Here is a 20,602-nt window from a genome sequence, read left to right as displayed (position 1 = left end):
CAACTGCCTGACTCCTCCACATACAAACTCTGCCACAGTTATTCCATCCCAGAAGTCCAACATAACATTCAAAACCTATTAAAATCTTTAGGCCCCTCCCAGAACCTTCCCCCAAGTCCATATTCCTCTTCACACAAACAACAACCTGTAAATCTACCCTCTACACCCTCTCTAAAATCTATAAACCCAACAATCTGGGATGATCCATTGTAGCTGGTTATTGTGCTCCTACTGAGAGATTTCCACTTTTGTTGATCATCTCCAACTCATTGCCTGAAACCTAGCCTCTCCCATTAAAGTTACTAACCACTTCCATCACTGACTATCCACCTTGCTCACCCCTTTACCTCCTGGATCCCTCACTGTTGATACCATCTTCTTATACATCAACTATACATCAACATTTCCCAGGCCCATGGCCTTCCTGTTATCAAACAGTCTCTTCCAATGTCCTTCAGACTCCACATCCACTACATCATTCCTCATACACCTTCCCAGCTATATCCAGACACACAAATATTTCACCTCTGTGGAGAAGGTATGTAATCAAGTCCATTGCACAGCCACGGAGGCCTATGTGGCACCTCCTATACCAACCTTTTCATGGTCCATCTAGAGGAAACTTTCTTTGACTCTCAAATTTCCAAATACCTTGTCTGTTCAAGTTCGTTGATGATATGTTAATGATCTCTCAGGGCTAAGACACCCTATCCTCATTCCTTCACAACCTCTACAGCTTCTGTCCCATCCACTTCAACTGGTCCTTTTCAACTCAACATGCCACCTTCCACAACGTTCACATCCACCTGTTGGATGGTTACATCCACACTTCTTTCATATCAAACCCACTAACCACCAGCACCTACATTTTGACAGCTGTCGTCCTTCCAATGCTAAAAAATCCCTTCCATGCACTGTGGTCACCTGGGGATGGCTTATCTACAGCAAGAACTCCATTGCACAGTATGTTGAAGGTCTCATGAAGGCCTTCACAGACAGGCACTATCCCTCAGACATAATCTCCACATACCCCTAATCCCCCATCCCCTCCTCCCACAAAGAATCAGCTGCAAAAGAGCACCCACCTCATCACCCAGTATCGTCATGGCCTGGAGCAGCTGAACCATATTCTTTGCCAGGGCTTTGATTATCTTTCATCATGTTCTGATATGAGGGACATCCTACCTAAATTAGTTTCCACCCCTCCCAAAGTGGTGCTCCGTCACCCACCTAACCTACGTAATATCCTAGTCCATCCTGATGCCACTCCTACCCTCAACCACTTGTCCTAGGGATCATACCCCTGTGGTAGAGCCAGGTGCAAACATGCCCAGTCCACCCTCCCAGCACTTCCTACTCCAGTCCCTAACCCATCAAATGCTGGACCACCTGTGAAAGCACCCATGTATACACCAATTCTGCTGCAATCAATGCACAGCTTTCTATTACTCTATAACAACAAACCAGCTGCCTACCAGAAAGGCTACCCACCATCAAACTGTGTCCAAGAACAAAGTGATGAGCCATTGGCACAACATGCAGCTGAGCTCAAAATGCTCAGTTTCAGTGGCTGCCTGACAATCTGGGTGATCTGGCTCCTTCCCTCCTCTACCAGTTCCTCTGAACCACACAGATGGGAATTATCCTTGCAAGACATGTGTTGCTCCGCTGCAACCCTCTCTGTTAACCAACTATTTCCACATCCTCCACCCAACAGTTTCCCTTCCTCTGTTCTCTCACCCCTTCCCAATTCATGTGTGTATGTCACCTTCATTGTGTGCCACTCCCCACTGGCTCCAACACTCTTGTCCACATGGCTAGCCTGTGAACCTGCCACCTGTCCCACCTGCATTCCTAGCCAGCGGGCCATCTGTCTTCCTCCAAATCATTAGCTACCCAACACAACTCCTCTTCCTGTCTCCTGCCTGTCTTCCCCTCTTTCCACTCCACCCCACCTTAGTCCACCTCCTGAACTGCAATCCTGACACTGTGCGTCCAGATGGTGCTATGTAGGAGCAATATGTGTACTCTAGTTTGAAATTATTTATTCCAAAAGCTAGAAAGTTTTCTTTCTTCTTTCTGTGTTTTCTCAAGGACTCGACACATCTGCTTTTTGACGAGTGGCCTCCATCACTCCTAAAATATTTGCATTCTGCCAGAACTTTCCTACTATAATTATGTGTTAACTTCACTCTTTATGTTACACACACTTCTAATATTGCAACTAAGGCACTTCTGGTAGGTTGCAGATCATACTCACTCACTTCATTGACTTCTGTGAGATGTAGCAATCCCATGCCATTCTCAATTTCTGTCTTCTGTTTTCTCTCTTTCGCACTGCTCCTTTCCACCCAATGATACCCATCAGTCTGCAGTCTGAGGTCACGTACTTCTTGATAATACAGTGGTGTGGAGAATTCCATCTTCTTGTCATACATCTGACCGATTATTCTACCATTCTGAAAACATAGCCTGCCCATTCAATTGTCTTGCTTTTGCATTGATCACTACCAAGAGCTCATCCAGCTAGCTTAAGCAGTTCTTCATTGGATCTCCAAACCTGTCTGTGTGTTGCTTGCCATGTCTTTTTTTCCTGCATATCATATTTGAAGACAGAGAGCTGGTGATCATCTCTGTTTTGGTTATGCTCTAAGTTTTAGCTGCATACAGCAAATGTGTTTAGAGCTTCAGCTTGGTTCTTCTGGTCATGGGTTTGGAGGATAGAAGGTTTTGAAAGGAAAGTACAGTTTGTTCATATTCCATAGTCTAATTTGATTATTGACTTGTTCCCTATTGCAGTAGGGTATTTGAAGTTGGGATTGTTCTTCAGAGTGTAGTTTTTTATGTAAAGATCATCATATTCTTTAGTCATGTTGTCCCTTTGTATGATCGTGTATTCTGTCTTTTCCTCATTAGATTTTAAATCTATTTTCATAGTGATTTCATTTAGTTTGTTGAACAGTGTTGTAATTTCACCACTTTTTTCCTGTTAAAATTGTCATCTGCAAAGTCCAGTATATTTAATTTTGTAATTTTCCCATTTGTTGCTTGTTTGGTTTCTCTTACCACTTTTTTTATGACAAGATTGAGTGACAAGATTGAGTGTAAGTGGGAATACCACATCACCTTGCTTCAGTGCAGAAGGATCTGAGTAGTTACTTTTATTGTTGACAGTAATGCTTGACTTCACTAAATCTGATGCCACATTGTGTTGTTTTCTGTAGATCTTTTCACTCCTCTAGTCTATGTAGCACCTTTTATACTATCCAGCTCTTCTTATATCCAGGACATGGCCTTTTGGCTTCCTCAATACATATGTAGAAGTGAGACATCTTCTCCTTCCACCTTTGTGGCATTTCTTTTTCAGGTAACTTGGTAACCTCTTTAGACAGTTGAAGGAAGTTGAGGAGGGATTGCTCATACAATGGGTTCTGTCCAGCTCAAATTTAAGCCTCTCCTTATTAGCAGCCATATCACAACACACAGAGATTGATGATTGGAAAGTTGGGAGTGAGGAGCTGGGAGTGGAAGTTGCCAGGCCAAGAAAAAACATCATTCCCCAAGAGAAACCAAAAATTTATTTACTCTGGCCAGCACAGCATTAATAAGATAAGAATCATTAAGAGTTGCCAAAAGGCTTATAATAAAAAAACACTGTGTGAAAGAGACACTAAATACTTTTACAACAGATTGGATGAACTATACAGCTAGGTGGTAACCCCTGTCATCAGTATTGGATGTATACCTTGCCTGAGTCCCTGACTAAGTTCTCACAGTAACTGGCGAATTGTAAAATTAAAAAAAAAAAATCATTAAAACCTACACATAACAATTTTGCACCCAAAAAGAAAGCCAGGGCAAACACCTTCATGTACTCTTAAGCCCCCCAAATATCTAAAATTAGTAAAACATTGATAAACATGCTTTATATTAACTAATACAATCAATAGGGTGATTAACCCATAGGAAAAACATCTAGCAAAATTAATAAAATTACAATTTTGAACTTTAGGAAAAAGTAAGTTAAAGTTAATCAGTTGATAAATTCTTCTCGGGTTATCAGCCGAGTGGTGGCTGATAACCCGAGAAGAATTCATCTGTGGAATATGCCGAGAAAGACTGCAATCACAGTTAATCAGTTTGTCCAACTCCAAAATACAGAACAGGCATTGTAGCAACTGATACAGCATGACAGTCCATGCAAAACTGGTCAGTATGAGTGTCAAAACACAGAGTTAGATGTTCAGAAATATGCTCACCAATTTTAATTTCCCTATTGATGGTAGCTGATGCATGGAAAAAAGTTGGCAGCAGCAAGTTCCTCAGTCGTCCAGCCTCTGCCTGCCCCTAACCAGAGCTCTAGAAGTCCTACAGATTTTTGCAAGCATGTCTGCTTCCTCTTCAGAGTCTGCACAGCCCTGGTACGTGACACTTGGCAGACACTACTTTTCCCATCTGCTCCAGTATGGACATCAAAACAGAATCAGTTCCAGCCTGTACAGTGATCCCTGTAAAAGCCTCACAAGCAGACAAGTTGTGCCATATCTTCGGATGCAGCAGAACCCGTTGCTGGTAACTACCACAGACAATAGTGGAAAACCACTACTGATATGAGCCAACACCACTCAGTAGTGTTACAGCCAAATAAGAAAGTTTATATGTTGGAGTAGTCTTCAAGCCCAATAATCATCCTATAGGTGTCATTGAGGGCTATATCTACATTAGCATGAAATGACCTGTACCATATTGAGGAACCATATTTAATGGAAAAAAAAAAAAAATGATGATTAACATTATCGAAGAGTAGGAGCCTGTGTGCATTACCATCAGTCCCAAATCTGATTGCTTTGTTTGGAGATTTTTAATTTGTTACTCTTACACTGGTTTTTGATGAAAGGGTAGATGTGTGACATTAAAGGGTTTGGTCTTGGTTCTTATTCTAAAAACACTACAGATTTACAAGGCCAGTGGTCAAGTATGTAGTGTCAGTCAGTGCCATTCATTGTTGATCTTCTTAGAATAATATTCTATTTGATGCACTGAACATTACGTTCTGTGTCATGATGAGAGATGTCTGATAACCATGAGCCATTGGCACTTTGGACCTATTCTTTACAGCCTCAACAAATCATTTATATGAATCAACCTTTAAATTCAGCTAGTACCTGGATAATGGTATAAGGATGTGATTGTACATATTTCAGTTTCCTCCATCAGAACTGCATAATTTTCCATTTCACTGAAAACAGTTTGTATGATTTGCATACTTGGTTGAACAAAGATGGCACTTCCATATTTGCATTGGGTCAGTAGCTAATTGCTGTATGTTTATTTTCGCTGCAAACGTATTATAGCTTCTGTAAGACTTGTATGTGCAGTACTGGCAGAGATATTCCATTGTTTCCCCTTTTGGTGTTGACATGAAAATTGAAAGAAGAAATATTAAAATAATTGTATATCTCCTTTGAGCACAACCATTGCCTCAGGTGATTTTGGAAACCCACAGAAAACTTAATCAGAATGAGCTATCAAGAACTTATACCTGCTCCTCCTGACTGCCGTGCAAGCCAGATCCATAAATATGAACACACTATAACCTTGCTGGAGCTATTATTTTTCATTCACTGTTAATGATAATTCTTTTTCTGCTTATGGCGTGGATAAATATTACAAAATAAAACCATCACACTCTTTTATAAGTGCAGTTATCAGAGATATTTTAGTAAATTGATTTAACATAACTGAATAATTGTAATGTTCTTTGCTTAGGATCAACATAACCTCACGTGCTTTTACAAGGTTGTCTCAGTGCAGAAGAGTATGAGCAGGCTTCAGCATTTTAAAGCAATTTCTAAGTACCATATGCAGCAAGCCCTAAGACAAGACAGAATGTATTTCATTTTCAGTAAAGAACAAAGAGTTATGCTTTAATCCATACTTTTTTAATGCCTTTCTTGTAATTATTAATATTATTAGTAATTCCTGTGTTAGACTGGTGTAGTTAGCACTTAAAGAATGGTTCTACATTCCATATACTAATGATGTATCTAATAACACGGTCAGAAATAATTATTAATTAACCAAAACTGTAACAATACTGCTTTTTCAGGTTATGTGACAGACAATGCTAATTCACCAGTGGCTCATGCAGAGATTAGAGTGGCAGGAAATCAGTTTGTTGCAAGAACAACAGAATTTGGTCATTTCTGGAGACCGCTTCCATTCAGAAACACTGAACCTGAGTTGGAAGTAGCAGCTTCTGCTCCTGGTTACCTGTCAGCAGCTCGCCTTCTTCAGCTTCCAGAGTCAGGGGAGATGCACACACCATCAGCTTTGATGTTCCATATAGAAAGGGATGCCCGTGTACTTGGCATGCCACGGCTTGCCTTTGTTGTTGTGTCTGGTAAGTGTTTTGTGAATATCCTTTTATTGAAGATTATTGAAAATACTCCATAAGCAATGAACAGATGATACTGCACAGATTTTAAAACAAAAGCCGCCAACAACCCAATGACTGGTTTGAACACCACAGTGCTTTATTAGGCATAGTCCCCTTCTTGTGATGCAACTATGAACTATGATGCAACTGAGCATTTTTTAGAGATAAACAGAGATGAAAGATGGGACAAATGGCAAATAAAAATCCTAGGACTGTTCAGGGATTGAACCAGACACCTTTAGATTTGTTGTCTGGCACTTTAAAAATGAGCCTTTATATTGTACAGCTACATTCCAATAAATTTACTTCTTGTTTTCACAAATGGGGAAATAAATGTTGTTAGTGCAAAGGGAGAAAGTGAGTGGCAGCTTAGATACTAAAATTTTAAAGAGGGGGATGGCAATATGGTGTTCATTCATAGTAAGGCATGCTGTCTGGTGTTGATGACATGTTCCTGTAGTTTTTACATCATTAATGAGACTTAAATACACCAAAGGTTTCAAGTGTCCCAACAACTGAACATACAAGAGATTAAGATGCGGGAAATGAGCTAGCCGATGTACTGCCCCCCGACCAATCCAGTGCTCTTTAAATGTCTGTGTAAGGTTTTCTGTGTCTTTTGAGAGAAATTTGTCTGACTCTCCATCATGTGTGAACCACATCTCCAGTTGTTGGACTGGTACCTCCTCCAGCAGGACAGGTAAATCGTTTGATAGGAACCAAAGATACCATGCACCAGTGAACCTGTTTGGTAGTGTGGTAAGGTTCTGTTAGTCTGTTGCCAATAATTTCTGCCTGTACATTAACTGAAAATAGGTGCTGATGCCTTGCTTCTTCAACTGTATGTAGATTTGCATTAGCCCACAAGTTGGTTATGAAAATTGACAATTCTGTCTCACATGAAACCATCCTTATTTGTGAACAGTATCTTTGTTGTGAAAAATGGATCTTCACCACATGTCATTAACAGGCATTGGTGGAACTGCATTCTGGCAGGCACGTCTTCTTGGCCATAGGGCTTGGACATGCTGTACATGATACAGGTATAGCAGTAGTTCAGGATTGATCAGGCTGAAGGATGACTAACCCCGATAAATCGTGAAATTCTACACACAAGAGTTCCATGATCTTCTTCCACTCATTGCAATACATGCTTCTCCACAACAAGAGTATGAATGGTGGAATATCTGTCACAATTTGCCATCGGTAGAGGTATGGGTGCGGAGTCTCTTAATCGTCAGAAAGAACAGCTAAATAATTGTGCAGGTGATAGGCTGTGTTCTTGATATTTTTCAGCATTTGGAACATGGACTGAACAGTTGCTTCCATTTGCTAGACTATAACAGAAGACCATGCCTGCCATTTCCCTTGTGGAATAATGGGCTTCTATTACAGTAGTAAGTACAGAGATAAACTACAGCGTAAAAATACTTCCCAAACTTGTCAAAACACAAATTGCTTCTATTAGAACTAGTGTATGCACTGTACTTACTAAGAACTGTGAACACGGTTTACAGGAATAACACTAACAGATGTTTACTGCTACCTGTATCCATGGACACAACAGAGGAATGTGTTGCTATTTTTTTTACTGTATTTTGTAGGTAATTCATTGTAGCAAAGAGCTTGCAGTACAGGAGGTGTTTCACAGTGGCAAAGATGAACAAGAGCTCATAACTTGTAAGATGTGTATTTTATAACCCATAAGGATCAACATGGTGCAGTGATTAGCACACAGCACTCACATTTGGGAGGACATTGTTTCAAATCCACATCCAGCCCATCAGATTTAGGTTTTTCGCAATTTCCCTAAGTCACTCTTGGCAAATGACAGGATGGCTCCTTTGAAAGGGTACAGCCAATTTCCAGACCTTGAAACAATCTGACTTGTGGTTCGTCTCTAATGGCCTCAATGTCAGCAGGATGTTAAACCTTCCTTCTGCTGCCTTTATAGCATTGTGCTATGCCAATGTACATTTCAAAGTCATAGTTTTGTGTCATCAGGATTTTCTGTTGTTGCTTAACAGAAAGCCCTAATGATGAAGCTGTCGCTTCTAAATGTATGTTGGCATAATAAAATGACATTAGAGTGTAGACTGCATTTATTATTGGATCAGTCTGTGAGGAAAGAACCAGTGGTCTGGTTCTGGAGACCTTATATTTTGATAATTTTTTGGTACATTGACCATCAATTTTGTCTGCATGAAAAATCCCAAATTAAAATTATTTGAATCATTCAGTTTTGAGTAAGTAATTTTTAAAGTTTCCAAAATTGTATGATTTTTGTAATGTTTTGAAACCTTAAAATGGCCACATTTTAAAAACTGATGTACAGACCTAAAATTTGTACCCTTTTTTTATAAGCTTCAATAATATGTACTACTTTTGATCGTTCATAAAAATGCTGAATTTTCCAAACCATTTTTTTCATTTTTAAAATTTCAAAATAGGAATTTTTGTTTTCTTATGAAAAAAATGTGCATTAGTCATACTATTTTTCAAATGTGTGTGTGTGTGTGTGTGTGTGTGTGTGTGTGTGTGTGTGTGTGTGTCAAATTTTATGATGGTATTCCAGTGGGAATGTACTAAAACAGATTTTATTTTACTGTTAAATGCAGTATTTAGTGCGTAGTCAGTATGACTCTGGAGTTAGTAGTAAGTTTTAATGGAAACCTTAAATGGCAAAAACCAACTAAGACTTTTTTTGTCTTTTATTTGGTGACAATCTGTTACATGATCAGAATTGCACATTTAAATGTAAAATCAGTTTTGGATTTCCAGTAACTGTGGAAATATTTTTACGTCAACTAACACATGCTCAATAAACACTACAAACATTTACTGAATTATGCCTTTTTTACAGATGCATTAATATTAATAACAAAACATTGGTGTAGTTAGTATTTAACAGTGTGTTACTTGTGAGTGCCTTGCAATCAGAAATATCCTACTCATCTTCAACAAGAAAAACATCATGGTGATGCAAATACAACATCTTATATATTTCAGGCTTCTTTTGAATGACACAATCTAGTCTTCTCAAGCAGTACTGATAGAGTATTGATGTAACAACACATACTTTTCCAATATAATCTGTGAAGTTTTTTGTATCTCTTTATTAGATATTCTGTGTGTCCTTCAGTGGCAGTTATGGCATGTTTTGGACTAAGATGAGGTCTGAACTAAGAGTCAATTTATCTGGTCTTCTAGGGTTTGAAAAAGGAGGAGTTAGTCCACAAGAAAGCATAAATAATAGGTTTAATTCTTCTTTTTCATCTCTTGTTAGCAAACAAGCTATCTGCAGTTTGTTTTCATAAGCACCCAACAAATCTTGTAATGTGTTCGAAAGGCATCTATACTCACTTGAATATTAGAACATCAAATGCTTAAAATTAGAAACAACTTTTGTTTTAACTTTAGCATGCTGTGTGTCCCTGTGATTGCTATCACTTCATAAAATATTATTGTCATGCCCTAGACTGACCATTAGGGAACAACAAGATGTCAAAAGCAGATGGAGACACGTGAAGAACAGTATTCAAGAAGTAACTTTCAAAGTTATAGGAAAAAGGATATGACCTAACAAAATTTGGTTTAACATGAAGTGCCAAAAAAGTTGGTGGAGAGAAAAAATGCGATGACATCTTGGATTTAAGAAAGGAACAATATGGCACTAAAGGAAAGATACTACAAAATGTGTCAGAAAACACAGTGAACTGTAAGACAAGAGAATACTACAACAATATGATAAGAGAAGCAGAGGATGATTTCAAGCATCATAGGTCAAGGAAGATTTATCAAAAAAATTTTAAAAAATCTTTTGTCAAATTTACTAGAAGGGAACAATTTATAAAGGGTCAGCATGGGAAAATACTAACCCACAAGAGTGACATACAAAAAAATGGAAGACATACTTTTCATAGCTACTCAGTTGCAATGATCCACAGTCTTACTTCAAAATTGAAGAACCTGATACAGCTGATGTACAAGTCACTATCCCATCAGTAAATGAAATAAAGATCCTAAGAATAACAAGGCTCTGAGTGAAGACCAGATATGAACTAAGGTATTAAAGAATGGAGGACCACAACTTGAATTAGAAGTACTGTCTTTAATAGAAGCAATTTGGAAGACAGAAACCACACCAGTAGACTGGAAAACCACAATTATATGCCCCATGTTTAACAAGAATGATCTCTCTGTGTGCAGTAACTGCAGAGGTGTTGCTTTGCTGGATGTCACTTAGTGAGGTGACTATTAAACACACTGATCCCTGTAACTGAAGATCTGGTTGTAGAAATAGACCCACATTAGATCATTTATTCACTCTAACACAAATAACTGAGGAGAAATGTGAATTCAGTGTACATGTCCACATATTATTTCTACGTTTCAAAAAGACCTACAGTAGCATAAACTGATAGGCTCTGCCAAATATAATGAAGAAATTTCATATACCATCAAAGATAACCAGATTATTTAAAATGTGCATAGACAAAACTTTGTCATATAAAGACTTCTGTAGTGGAAACTGAAAATTATAAGGTGTTCACTGGATGGAGACAAGGAAATGTCCTATCAGCTATTTTATTTAACCTTGTTTTATTGTTAGAGAAGAATGATAAAAAGTGTAGTAAAACTAATCCACAAGGGACCAAATGCTGAAGGTTAGCATTACCAGGCTTGTCTCTGCAAATAGTGTAGCATTAATAAGTAGTTCCAAAACAGAATTCATCAGAATGATACAAAAATGTTACAAAATCACTAAGAAAACAGGATTATGTGTTATTGATGAAAAGACAGAATATCTGACTATAAGTAAGGAAGCCCAAAGTGATATATCCTTGGCTGCAGATGGATTCACTTTCAAGACAGTTGACTGCTTCAAGTACTTTAACAATAATAGAATGGACGTAGAAATTGAAGCCAACCAAACACCAGTGGGGGGAAAAATATTTTTAGTTTTATCAAAACCTTAAAGAAAATATCACTTAGTACTAATTTCAAAATCCACTTCTATCAATCTACTGTTACACTGGTAACATTATGTGGTTGTGAAGCATTATATGATTGGGAAGCAACCATTAGAAAGAAAGGCAAAATAAAACTGTTAGTATCCAAAAGAAAAATTTTAAGAAAAATTTTTGGGCCAGTATCTGATGAAAATAACATGGAGTGAATAATAAGAAAAAGTGTAGACTTAAGAGAGATGTAAAAATATGTAACATTGTCAAAGAGCTAAAGAAGAGAAGGTTGAACTGGGCAGGCTGTATAGAAAGAATGACAGAAAATAAACAACCCAAAATAACATTTGGTAGGACTATAGATGGACTGAGAGCACAGGAAGATACAAAATTAGGTGATGAGATAATATCAGGTAAGACACAATTAGGATGAACATCAACACCTAAAGGACAAACAGTGCACTCAACAGAAAGAAATGAAAGAGGCTTGTGGAGCAGGTGTATGATGGTCGATAAGGCTCTTGTTACATGTAAAGAAAGTGTAGTAAGCTCTTTTGTTTTCCAGCATGTTTATCATTTGTCACATAGAAAAAAGTGACCAATGGAATATTTAGTTTAACCCCACTCAAGCAATTGGTAAGGAGTTAATATTTAGTTACTTACAGGGGTTTGCTAGCTGTGCCTGCAAGCCCTTTTACTGTGCTGTTAACACTATCACAAACTCCATTTCCATGTGAAGTAGCACAAAAACACTGTTGTGCTTAAGTTCCTCCAAAATCTTTAAGATGATAAAAAAAGTTAGAAAAGTTTATTTGATTCTTATCTTGTGTCACTGAACCATCACTGAATGATTTACAAGCAGTGTAATTCAGTACAGCAATGTTGAGTGCTACATTCCTCAAACTGCAATGAAATTTACTGGCATTCTGTGTAAAATGCCACTACAAGTGTTATAAAAAGATTGTTATGTCAATGCATGGCTTGTGAGACACATGTGCAACAACTGAATTAAAATATGTAAAATGAAATAAGATGTAATATTCTTTAGTTTATTTATGTTAATTATATGGCATGATGTACTGAATTGCTAACATGATAAATCAATATGTACTTAATTAGCACAAAAAATTAATTTCAACTTTAGTTTTGTAAACCAGCATGTAAATCATGTACAGTTGTGGTAATGTTGGCAAAACAAATTGCAATAAAATAAAATTTATTTCAGTATGTTCCAATAGGAATACACTCATGAATTTTGGCACACACATTAACAGATAGTGTAGGACTGATGAAAATTCTTATCAACACTAAACACATTCCATCTTTGAAATTTCAATAATTAAAAAAAAAAAACCTTCTGTGTTGATAAAATTTAGCCAAAATGAGAGAAATTTGAGCTCTGCAAATCAAATAGTTTATGAGATATGGTTGTTTTAAGCTTTCAGTGACAAATATTACACAATTATTGAAACTTTAAAAATTAATAACTTAAAAATGAAATGTCCTCTCCATAAAGATGGCATGTTGAGTTACAGACAGGCATAACAAAAAGACCCTTACACATAGCTTTTGTCCAAAACCATTTGCAGTAAAGTAAATGCACACATTCATTCACACAAACAATAACACATGACACAGACATGACTGCCATCTCTGGCAACTCGAACTGGAACCCAGCTATAATGTAAAAATGTTCCCACTCCGTCAAGCCTCACTGTTACGGCAACCAGTTGAGAAATTCTTCAGAACAAAAACCGTCTCAATTGTGAAATTATTTAAAGTCAGTGACTCATTTCACCCTCTTGGGGCATCATCAGATTGTGTGAAAATAGCTGGATACATGACCCATCAGTCACAAAACCAAATATAATGTAAAACAGACACCAAAGTAACCGGATATAGGATGAATGCATTATATATCTGGTTACTTTGGTGTCTATTTTACATTATACATGGTTTTATGACTGATGGCTCACATATAGAGCTACTTTTGCTCCAGAAGGATGAGACATGTCATTGACATTAAATAATTTTACAACCGAGATTGATTTTATTCTGAAGCAACTATCATGCAGCACAGAAGCAGCAATCTGGAGGAGGTGGGGAAGGGGGAGGGATAGTAGGGTATAGGTGGCAGGAGAGGAGGACTATCTGGCAGAGCGCACAGGGACTAGACTGCCAACAGGTGCAGTGTGCAGAGGCTGTGGGGCAGAGTGGTGGGGAGGGAGGGGGGAAATGGGAAGCAAAAAAGGAGTGGAATGGGGAAGGGGAAAGAAGAGCAGTTGTATTGGCAGAGGGTGGCACAGAATGAGGTGGGAGATGAGAGTAGGGAAGTGAAGATAGGACAGAGGGGGTTGAAACTGTTGGGTGGAGGGAGTGGGGACACGAGGTTACCTTGGGTTGTGGTTGAGATAATTTTGGTTGGGAAGAATGTGTTGTGAGAATAATTCCCATCTGTGCAATTCAGAAAAGCTGGTGAAGGAGGGGAGGATCCAGAGGACTTGGGTAGGGAGGCAGCCATTGAAATCAAGTATGTTACGTTCAGCTGGATGTTATGCCACAGGGTGGTCTGCTTTGCTCTTGGCCACAGTTTGGCAATAACTTTTCATCCTGGGGGACAACTGGTTAGTGGTCGCACCAACATAAAAAGATGTGCAATGATAGCAGCAGAGCTGGTATATGACATGACTGCTTTTCACAGGTGGTCCAGCCTCTGTTGAGGTAGGATAAGCCTGTGACAGGATTCAAACAGGAAGTCTTGTGTGGGTGGACTGGGCAGGTCTTGCACCTGGGTCTTCCACAGTGATATGATCCCTGTGGCAAGGAGGTGGGACTGGAAGTGGCATAGTGATGGACTAGGATGTTGTGGGGGTTGGGTGGGTGACAGAACATTTTTTATTGGTTGACTTCACACCAAATGATCCTATTCAGTTTTCCATTTATTTCACTTTCTTGATTTTCTAAAGCTAGCCATGATGGCTACTGTGAAATTAAACAGGTAAGACATACAGGTTGACCAAGAAGCAAATGGCTTACGGGAGGGAAGGAAAAGACCATGAGATGACAAACAACAAGAAGAAGAATTTGAAAGTGTCACGAGTCAAACCTGCCAGACTTCTGTTAGGTAATGATGTGTGCATGGGATGCAAACTGTCCTGAGGTAGGGGGCAATTTTGTATATGGTATTAAATATTGCTGCTGATCCCATCCAACTGAATGGAATTCTCCAAGTACGATACACATCAAAGGTTAATGTTGAAGCTGTCTTCAACTTGAAGGTGCTTTGACATCACAGAGCTGATCCTCAGACCAACCCAGTCAGTTATAGTTTAAGGTGGACTCTGAACCATGGTGCATCTCAGCATTTTTCACATTAGAAATTTCACTAGAAATGAAATAAGTCACACACACCAAAGGTTGTAGCTGTTATTGGGACTGACATCATCAACAGCATTTTTTTCCATTTCTGAAACTTAGTGAGGTGATTTAGTGATTACCACATTGGACTCTTATTCGGGTTCCTGTTAAATGCACTGAACCAACAGAAGACTATTATCTTGCAAAGAGATGTGTATTTCTAAATGAAGTGACTCAAGGCAGTAATCAGTATACAGAATGCTTCAGTATAAAACTGTGGGTAAACGAAACTGAATACTTCACATTATATTATGCCTGTGGTGTCACCACCAGACACCACACTTGCTAGGTGGTAGCCTTTAAATCGGCCACGGTCCGCTAGTATACGACGGACCCGCATGTCGCCACTGTCAGTGATGGCAGACCGAGCGCCGCCACACGGCAGGTCTAGAGACACGTCCTAGCACTCGCCCCAGTTGTACAGCCGACTTAGCCAGAGATGGATCACTGACAACTACGCTCTCATTTGCCGAGACGATAGTTAGCATAGCCTTCAGCTACGTCATTTGCTACGACCTAGCAAGGCGCCATAGCATTTGATAATTAATATTGTGAAGCCTGTACAGTAATGAGAGATGTTCTACAATTGTGGATTAAAGTTAAGTATTCTACCAGTTACTCTTGTTTTGCTAGTCTTAATTCCCTTAACTGTTCCAGACCTCACGCCAGTTAGCGTGTAATTAAACGCGTGCATTTCGGCGTCCTCTAGCAACACAGTGTTGGCTCTTCTGCCAACACTTCATTGCCATTACTCTGTTAATCCTTCAAATGATCTCAAGTTGAGAAAGATGAAAGTTGTGGTAGCAGCCATTAAATTTATTTGTTGATAACACTTAAATGGTACCAAACCCCAGTTATTATCAAAAAATTTAAAAGCACTTTGTGGTCATGCGGTAGCATTCTCGCTTCCCGCGCCCGGGTTCCCTGGTTCGATTCCCAGCGGGGTCAGGGATGTTCTCTGCCTTGTGGTACTGGGTGTTGTGTGATGTCCTTAGGTTAGTTAGGTTTAAGTAGTTCTAAGTTCTAGGGGACTGATGACCATAGATGTGAAGTCCCATAGTGCTCAGAGCCATTTGAACCATTTTGAAAAGCACTTCCTTATCGGCAACTGTGAATGTGTATGGAAGTAGATAGTGAAATTTTGATTTAGAGCCTCCCACCACATTGGGGAAAAAGCAAATACCTCTGATGAACATTATGAAATGGAGATGTTATTTCAAATTGTGCCAGCTTCATGGAGTACTGTTTTAGGACAGTGATCAAACCATATTTATCGGCAAGTTCAACCACTGATGTCACCCACAGTCACATAAGGTACCAGTTGCATGCATTTATAATTATACCATCCTAACGTTCAAACAGTGGAAAATTCAGGATGGAATGTAACAATATTATGAAAAGGAAAATTGCTACTCACCATATAGCAGACATGCTGAGTCACAGATAAGCAGTGTGGTTTCAGTTGTCTGAGACTGCGGTCTTGTGTGTGAGTTGTGTTTGCATGCATTTGTGTGTGTGTGCGTGTGTGTGTGTCTGGGCAATCACAGAGGGTGGGCTTATTGGTAGTTGGGAGCTCCAATGTTAGGCGTGTAATGGGGCCCCTTAGGGATATGCCGGCTAAGGAGGGGAAGAAATCCAGTGTGCACTCCGTGTGCATTCTGGGTGGAGTCATTCCTGATGTGGAAAGGGTCCTTCCGGATGCCATGAAGAGCACACGGTGCAGCCAGCTGCAGGTGGTGGCACATGTTGGCACTAATGACATGTGTCGCTTTGGATCTGAGGAAATTTTCTCTGGATTCCAGCGGCTATCTGATTTGGTTCAAGGCTGCCGGTCTTGCTTACGAGATGAAGGCAGAGCTCACCATCTGCAGCATCGTTGACAGAACCGACTGCGGACCTTTGGTGCAGAGCCGGGTGGAGGGTCTGAATCAGAGGCTCGGACGGTTTTGCGACCGTGTTGGCTGCAGATTCCTTGACTTGCACCATAGGGTGGTGGGGTTTCGGGTTCCGCTGAATAGGTCAGGAGTTCACTACACTCAGCTGGCGGCTCCACGGGTAGCGGAGGCTGTGTGGCGTGGACTGGGCAGTTTTTTAGGTTAGAAGGCCTCGGGAAAGTACAGGGTGGGCTGCAATCTCAAAGGGTGCATGGCAAATAGAGGACGTGCTTGGATCAAGGAACAGTCGGAATTGTAGTTGTAAATTGTTGTAGTTGTGCTGGGAAAGTCCCTGAGCTTCAAGCGCTAATAGAAAGCACAGAAGCTGAAATCGTTATAGGTACAGAAAGCTGGCTAAAGCCTGAAATAAGTTCTGCAGAAATTTTTACTAAGTCTCAGATGGTGTTCAGGAAAGATAGATTAGGCAGAATTGGTGGTGGAGTGTTTGTGTCTGTCAGTAGTAGTTTATCTTGTAGTGAAGTCGAAGTAGATACTCCATGCAAATTGGTATAGCTGGAGGTTATACTTAACAGCCAAACTAAGTTAATAATTGGCTCCTTCTACCGACCTCCAGACTCCGATGATATAGTTGCTGAACAGTTCAGAGAAAATTTGAGTCTCGTAACAAATAAATACCCCACTCATACGGTTATAGTTGGTGGGGACTTCAACCTTCCCTCAATATGTTGGCAAAAATACTTGTTCAAAACCGGTGGTAGGCAGAAAACATCTTCCGAGATTGTCCTAAATGCTTTCTCCGAAAATTATTTCGAGCAGTTAGTCCACGAACCCACGCGAATTGTAAATGGTTGCGAAAACACACTTGACCTCTTAGCCACAAACAATCCAGTGCTGATAGAGAGCGTCATGACTGATACAGGGACTAGTGATCACAAGTTCATTGTAGCTAGGCTCAGTATCGTTTCTTCCAAATCCACCGGAAACAAACGCAAAATAATTTTATTTAAAAAAGCGGATAAAGTGTCACTAGAAGCCTTCCTAAGAGACAATCTCCATTCCTTCCGAACTGACTATGAAAATGTAGACGAGATGTGGCACAAATTGAAAGATATAGTAGCAACAGCAATTGAGAGATTCATACCTCATAAATTGGTAAGAGATGGAACTGATCCCCCGTGGTACACAAAACAGGTCCGAACGCTGTTGCAGAGGCAACGGACAAAGCATGCGAAGTTCAGAAGAACGCAAAATCCCGAAGATTGGCTAAAATTTACAGATGAGCAAAATTTGGCACAGACTTCAATGCGAGATGCCTTTAATAGGTTCCACAACGAAACATTGTCTCGAAATTTGGTAGAAAATCCGAAGAAATTCTGGTCGTATGTAAAGTACACAAGCGGCAAGACGCAGTCAATACATTCGCTGCGCAGTGCCGATGGTACTGTTACCGACGACTGTGCCGCTGAAGCGGAGTTATTGAATGCAGTTTTCCGAAATCCCTTCACCAGGGAAGATGAATCGAATATTCCAGAACTTGAAACACGTACAGCTGCCACCATGAGTTTCTTAGAAGTAGATACCTTAGGGGTTGCGAAGCAACTCAAATCGCTTGATACGGGCAAGTCTTCAGGTCCAGATTGTATACCGATTAGGTTCCTTTCAGATTACGCTGATACAATAGCTCCCTACTTAGCAATCATATACAACCGCTCGCTCACCGGTAGATCTGTACCTACAGATTGGAAAATTGCACAGGTCGCACCAGTGTTTAAGAAGGGTAGTAGGAGTAATCCATCGAACTACAGACCTATATCATTGCCATCAGTTTGCAGTAGGGTTTTGGAGCATATACTGTATTCAAACATTATGAATCACCTCGAAGGGAACGATCTATTGATACGTAATCAGCATGGTTTCAGAAAACATTGTTCTTGTGCAACACAGCTAGCTCTTTATTCGCATGAAGTAATGGCCGCTATCGACAGGGGATCTCAAGTTGATTCCGTATTTCTAGATTTCCGGAAAGCTTTTGACACCGTTCCTCACAAGCGAATTCTAATCAAGCTGCGGGCCTATGGGGTATCATCTTAGTTGTGCGACTGGATTCGTGATTTCCTGTCAGGAAGGTCGCAGTTCGTAGTAATAGATGGCAAATCATCGAGTAAAACTGAAGTGATATCAGGTGTTCCCCAGGGAAGCATCCTGGGACCTCTGCTGTTCCTGATCTATATAAATGACCTGGGTGACAATCTGAGCAGTTCTCTTAGGTTGTTCGCAGATGATGCTGTAATTTACCGTCTAGTAAGGTCATCTGAAGACCAGTATCAGTTGCAAAGCGATTTAGAAAAGATTGCTGTATGGTGTGGCAGGTGGCAGTTGACGCTAAATAACGAAAAGTGTGAGGTGATCCACATGAGTTCCAAAAGAAATCCGTTGGAATTCGATTACTCGATAAATAGTACAATTCTCGAGGCTGTCAATTCAACTAAGTACCTGGGTGTAAAAATTACGAACAACTTCAGTTGGAAAGACCACATAGATAATATTGTGGGAAAGGTGAGCCAAAGGTTGCGTTTCATTGGCAGGACACTTAGAAGATGCAACAAGTCCACTAAAGAGACAGCTTACACTACACTCGTTTGTCCTCTGTTAGAATATTGCTGCGCGGTGTGGGATCCTTACCAGGTGGGATTGACGGAGGACATCGAAAGGGTGCAAAAAAGGGCAGCTCGTTTTGTATTATCACATAATAGGGGAGAGAGTGTGGCAGATATGATACGCGAATTGGGATGGAAGTCATTAAAGCAAAGACGTTTTTTGTCGCGGCGAGATCTATTTACGAAATTTCAGTCACCAACTTTCTCTTCTGAATGCGAAAATATTTTGTTGAGCCCAACCTACATAGGTAGGAATGATCATCAAAATAAAATAAGAGAAATCAGAGCTCGAACAGAAAGGTTTAGGTGGAATGGTAGAGATATAGTATGATTGTGGTTCGATGAACCTTCTGCCAAGCACTTAAATGTAGATGTAGGTGTGTGTGTGTGTGTGTGTGTGTGTGTGTGTGTGTGTGTGTGTGTGTGTCGTCTATTGTTGATGAAGGCCTTAATGACCAAAAGCTTTATTTGTGACAGTCTTTTTGTTGTAACTATCTGCGACTCACCATCCTAATGTTCCAAATTTGTTTATGTCTAGCAGTATTATGATGACTTCTGTTAGATGCAGGCTGATCCATTCTTAACATCACAATAGTGTTACTTTGTTGACCAACCTTTAGTTTCGTAAATAGTCTTATATTACATACTAATTAGTAATTTTGGACTTGACTAATTTACTTTTTTTCTCTCTCTCTCTCTCTTTCTATTTAGGAGCCGTGTGCCTCCTCATTGTCATATTGGCAACTTGTTGTTACGCTACCTGGCAGCGTAGAAGGCGAACACAGTATGATAAGTACAGCTTCATGCAGCTTGCATCAGAGAGAGTTTCAATGTTTGATGATGACGATGATGATGAGAAAGAAAATGAAATTTTTCGCGCTCCTTTCACAGGTAATACAAAAAGCTAATAATTAATATTGTCTTGACTGATATTTATTAATGTGGCCACTTAAATTTTATAAAATTTTAAGATATGCAACGTGACTCCTGATCTGCTTTCACAGAATCCTCAGAATTGTAACAAATTTAATTGGTAGTGTGTCACAATTAAGGAATCAGTTTTACAATGGTTGATAAAATGTGGCACTATATTTTACATCTTTACATTGTGATCACTGTAAGGGAAGTCAGCTAGAATTAGTTAGCAAAGTACTTTATAATTTTTCAGAATGTGTCATTAACTGTCTAATAATTTCTACATTACTGTGTCTAAAATTTTGCAATATTTTT

General features: G+C 39.6%; 1 protein-coding gene across 1 annotated transcript in view; it reads left to right on the top strand.

The window, feature by feature from the left end:
* The window catches only part of LOC126100158 (carboxypeptidase D-like), a 250,461-nt gene that overhangs the window by 227,150 nt on the left and 2,709 nt on the right, over positions 1 to 20,602 (top strand). Inside the window, exons 25-26 of the mRNA XM_049910700.1 lie at positions 6,110 to 6,403; positions 20,084 to 20,263. Coding sequence (XP_049766657.1) covers positions 6,110 to 6,403; positions 20,084 to 20,263 — 474 coding nt within the window. The remainder of the gene's footprint in view (positions 1 to 6,109; positions 6,404 to 20,083; positions 20,264 to 20,602) is intronic.

Source organism: Schistocerca cancellata, chromosome 9 (assembly GCF_023864275.1).
Source record: "Schistocerca cancellata isolate TAMUIC-IGC-003103 chromosome 9, iqSchCanc2.1, whole genome shotgun sequence".
Lineage (NCBI taxonomy): Eukaryota > Metazoa > Arthropoda > Insecta > Orthoptera > Acrididae > Schistocerca > Schistocerca cancellata.
This window is presented reverse-complemented; position numbering and strand designations above follow the sequence as displayed.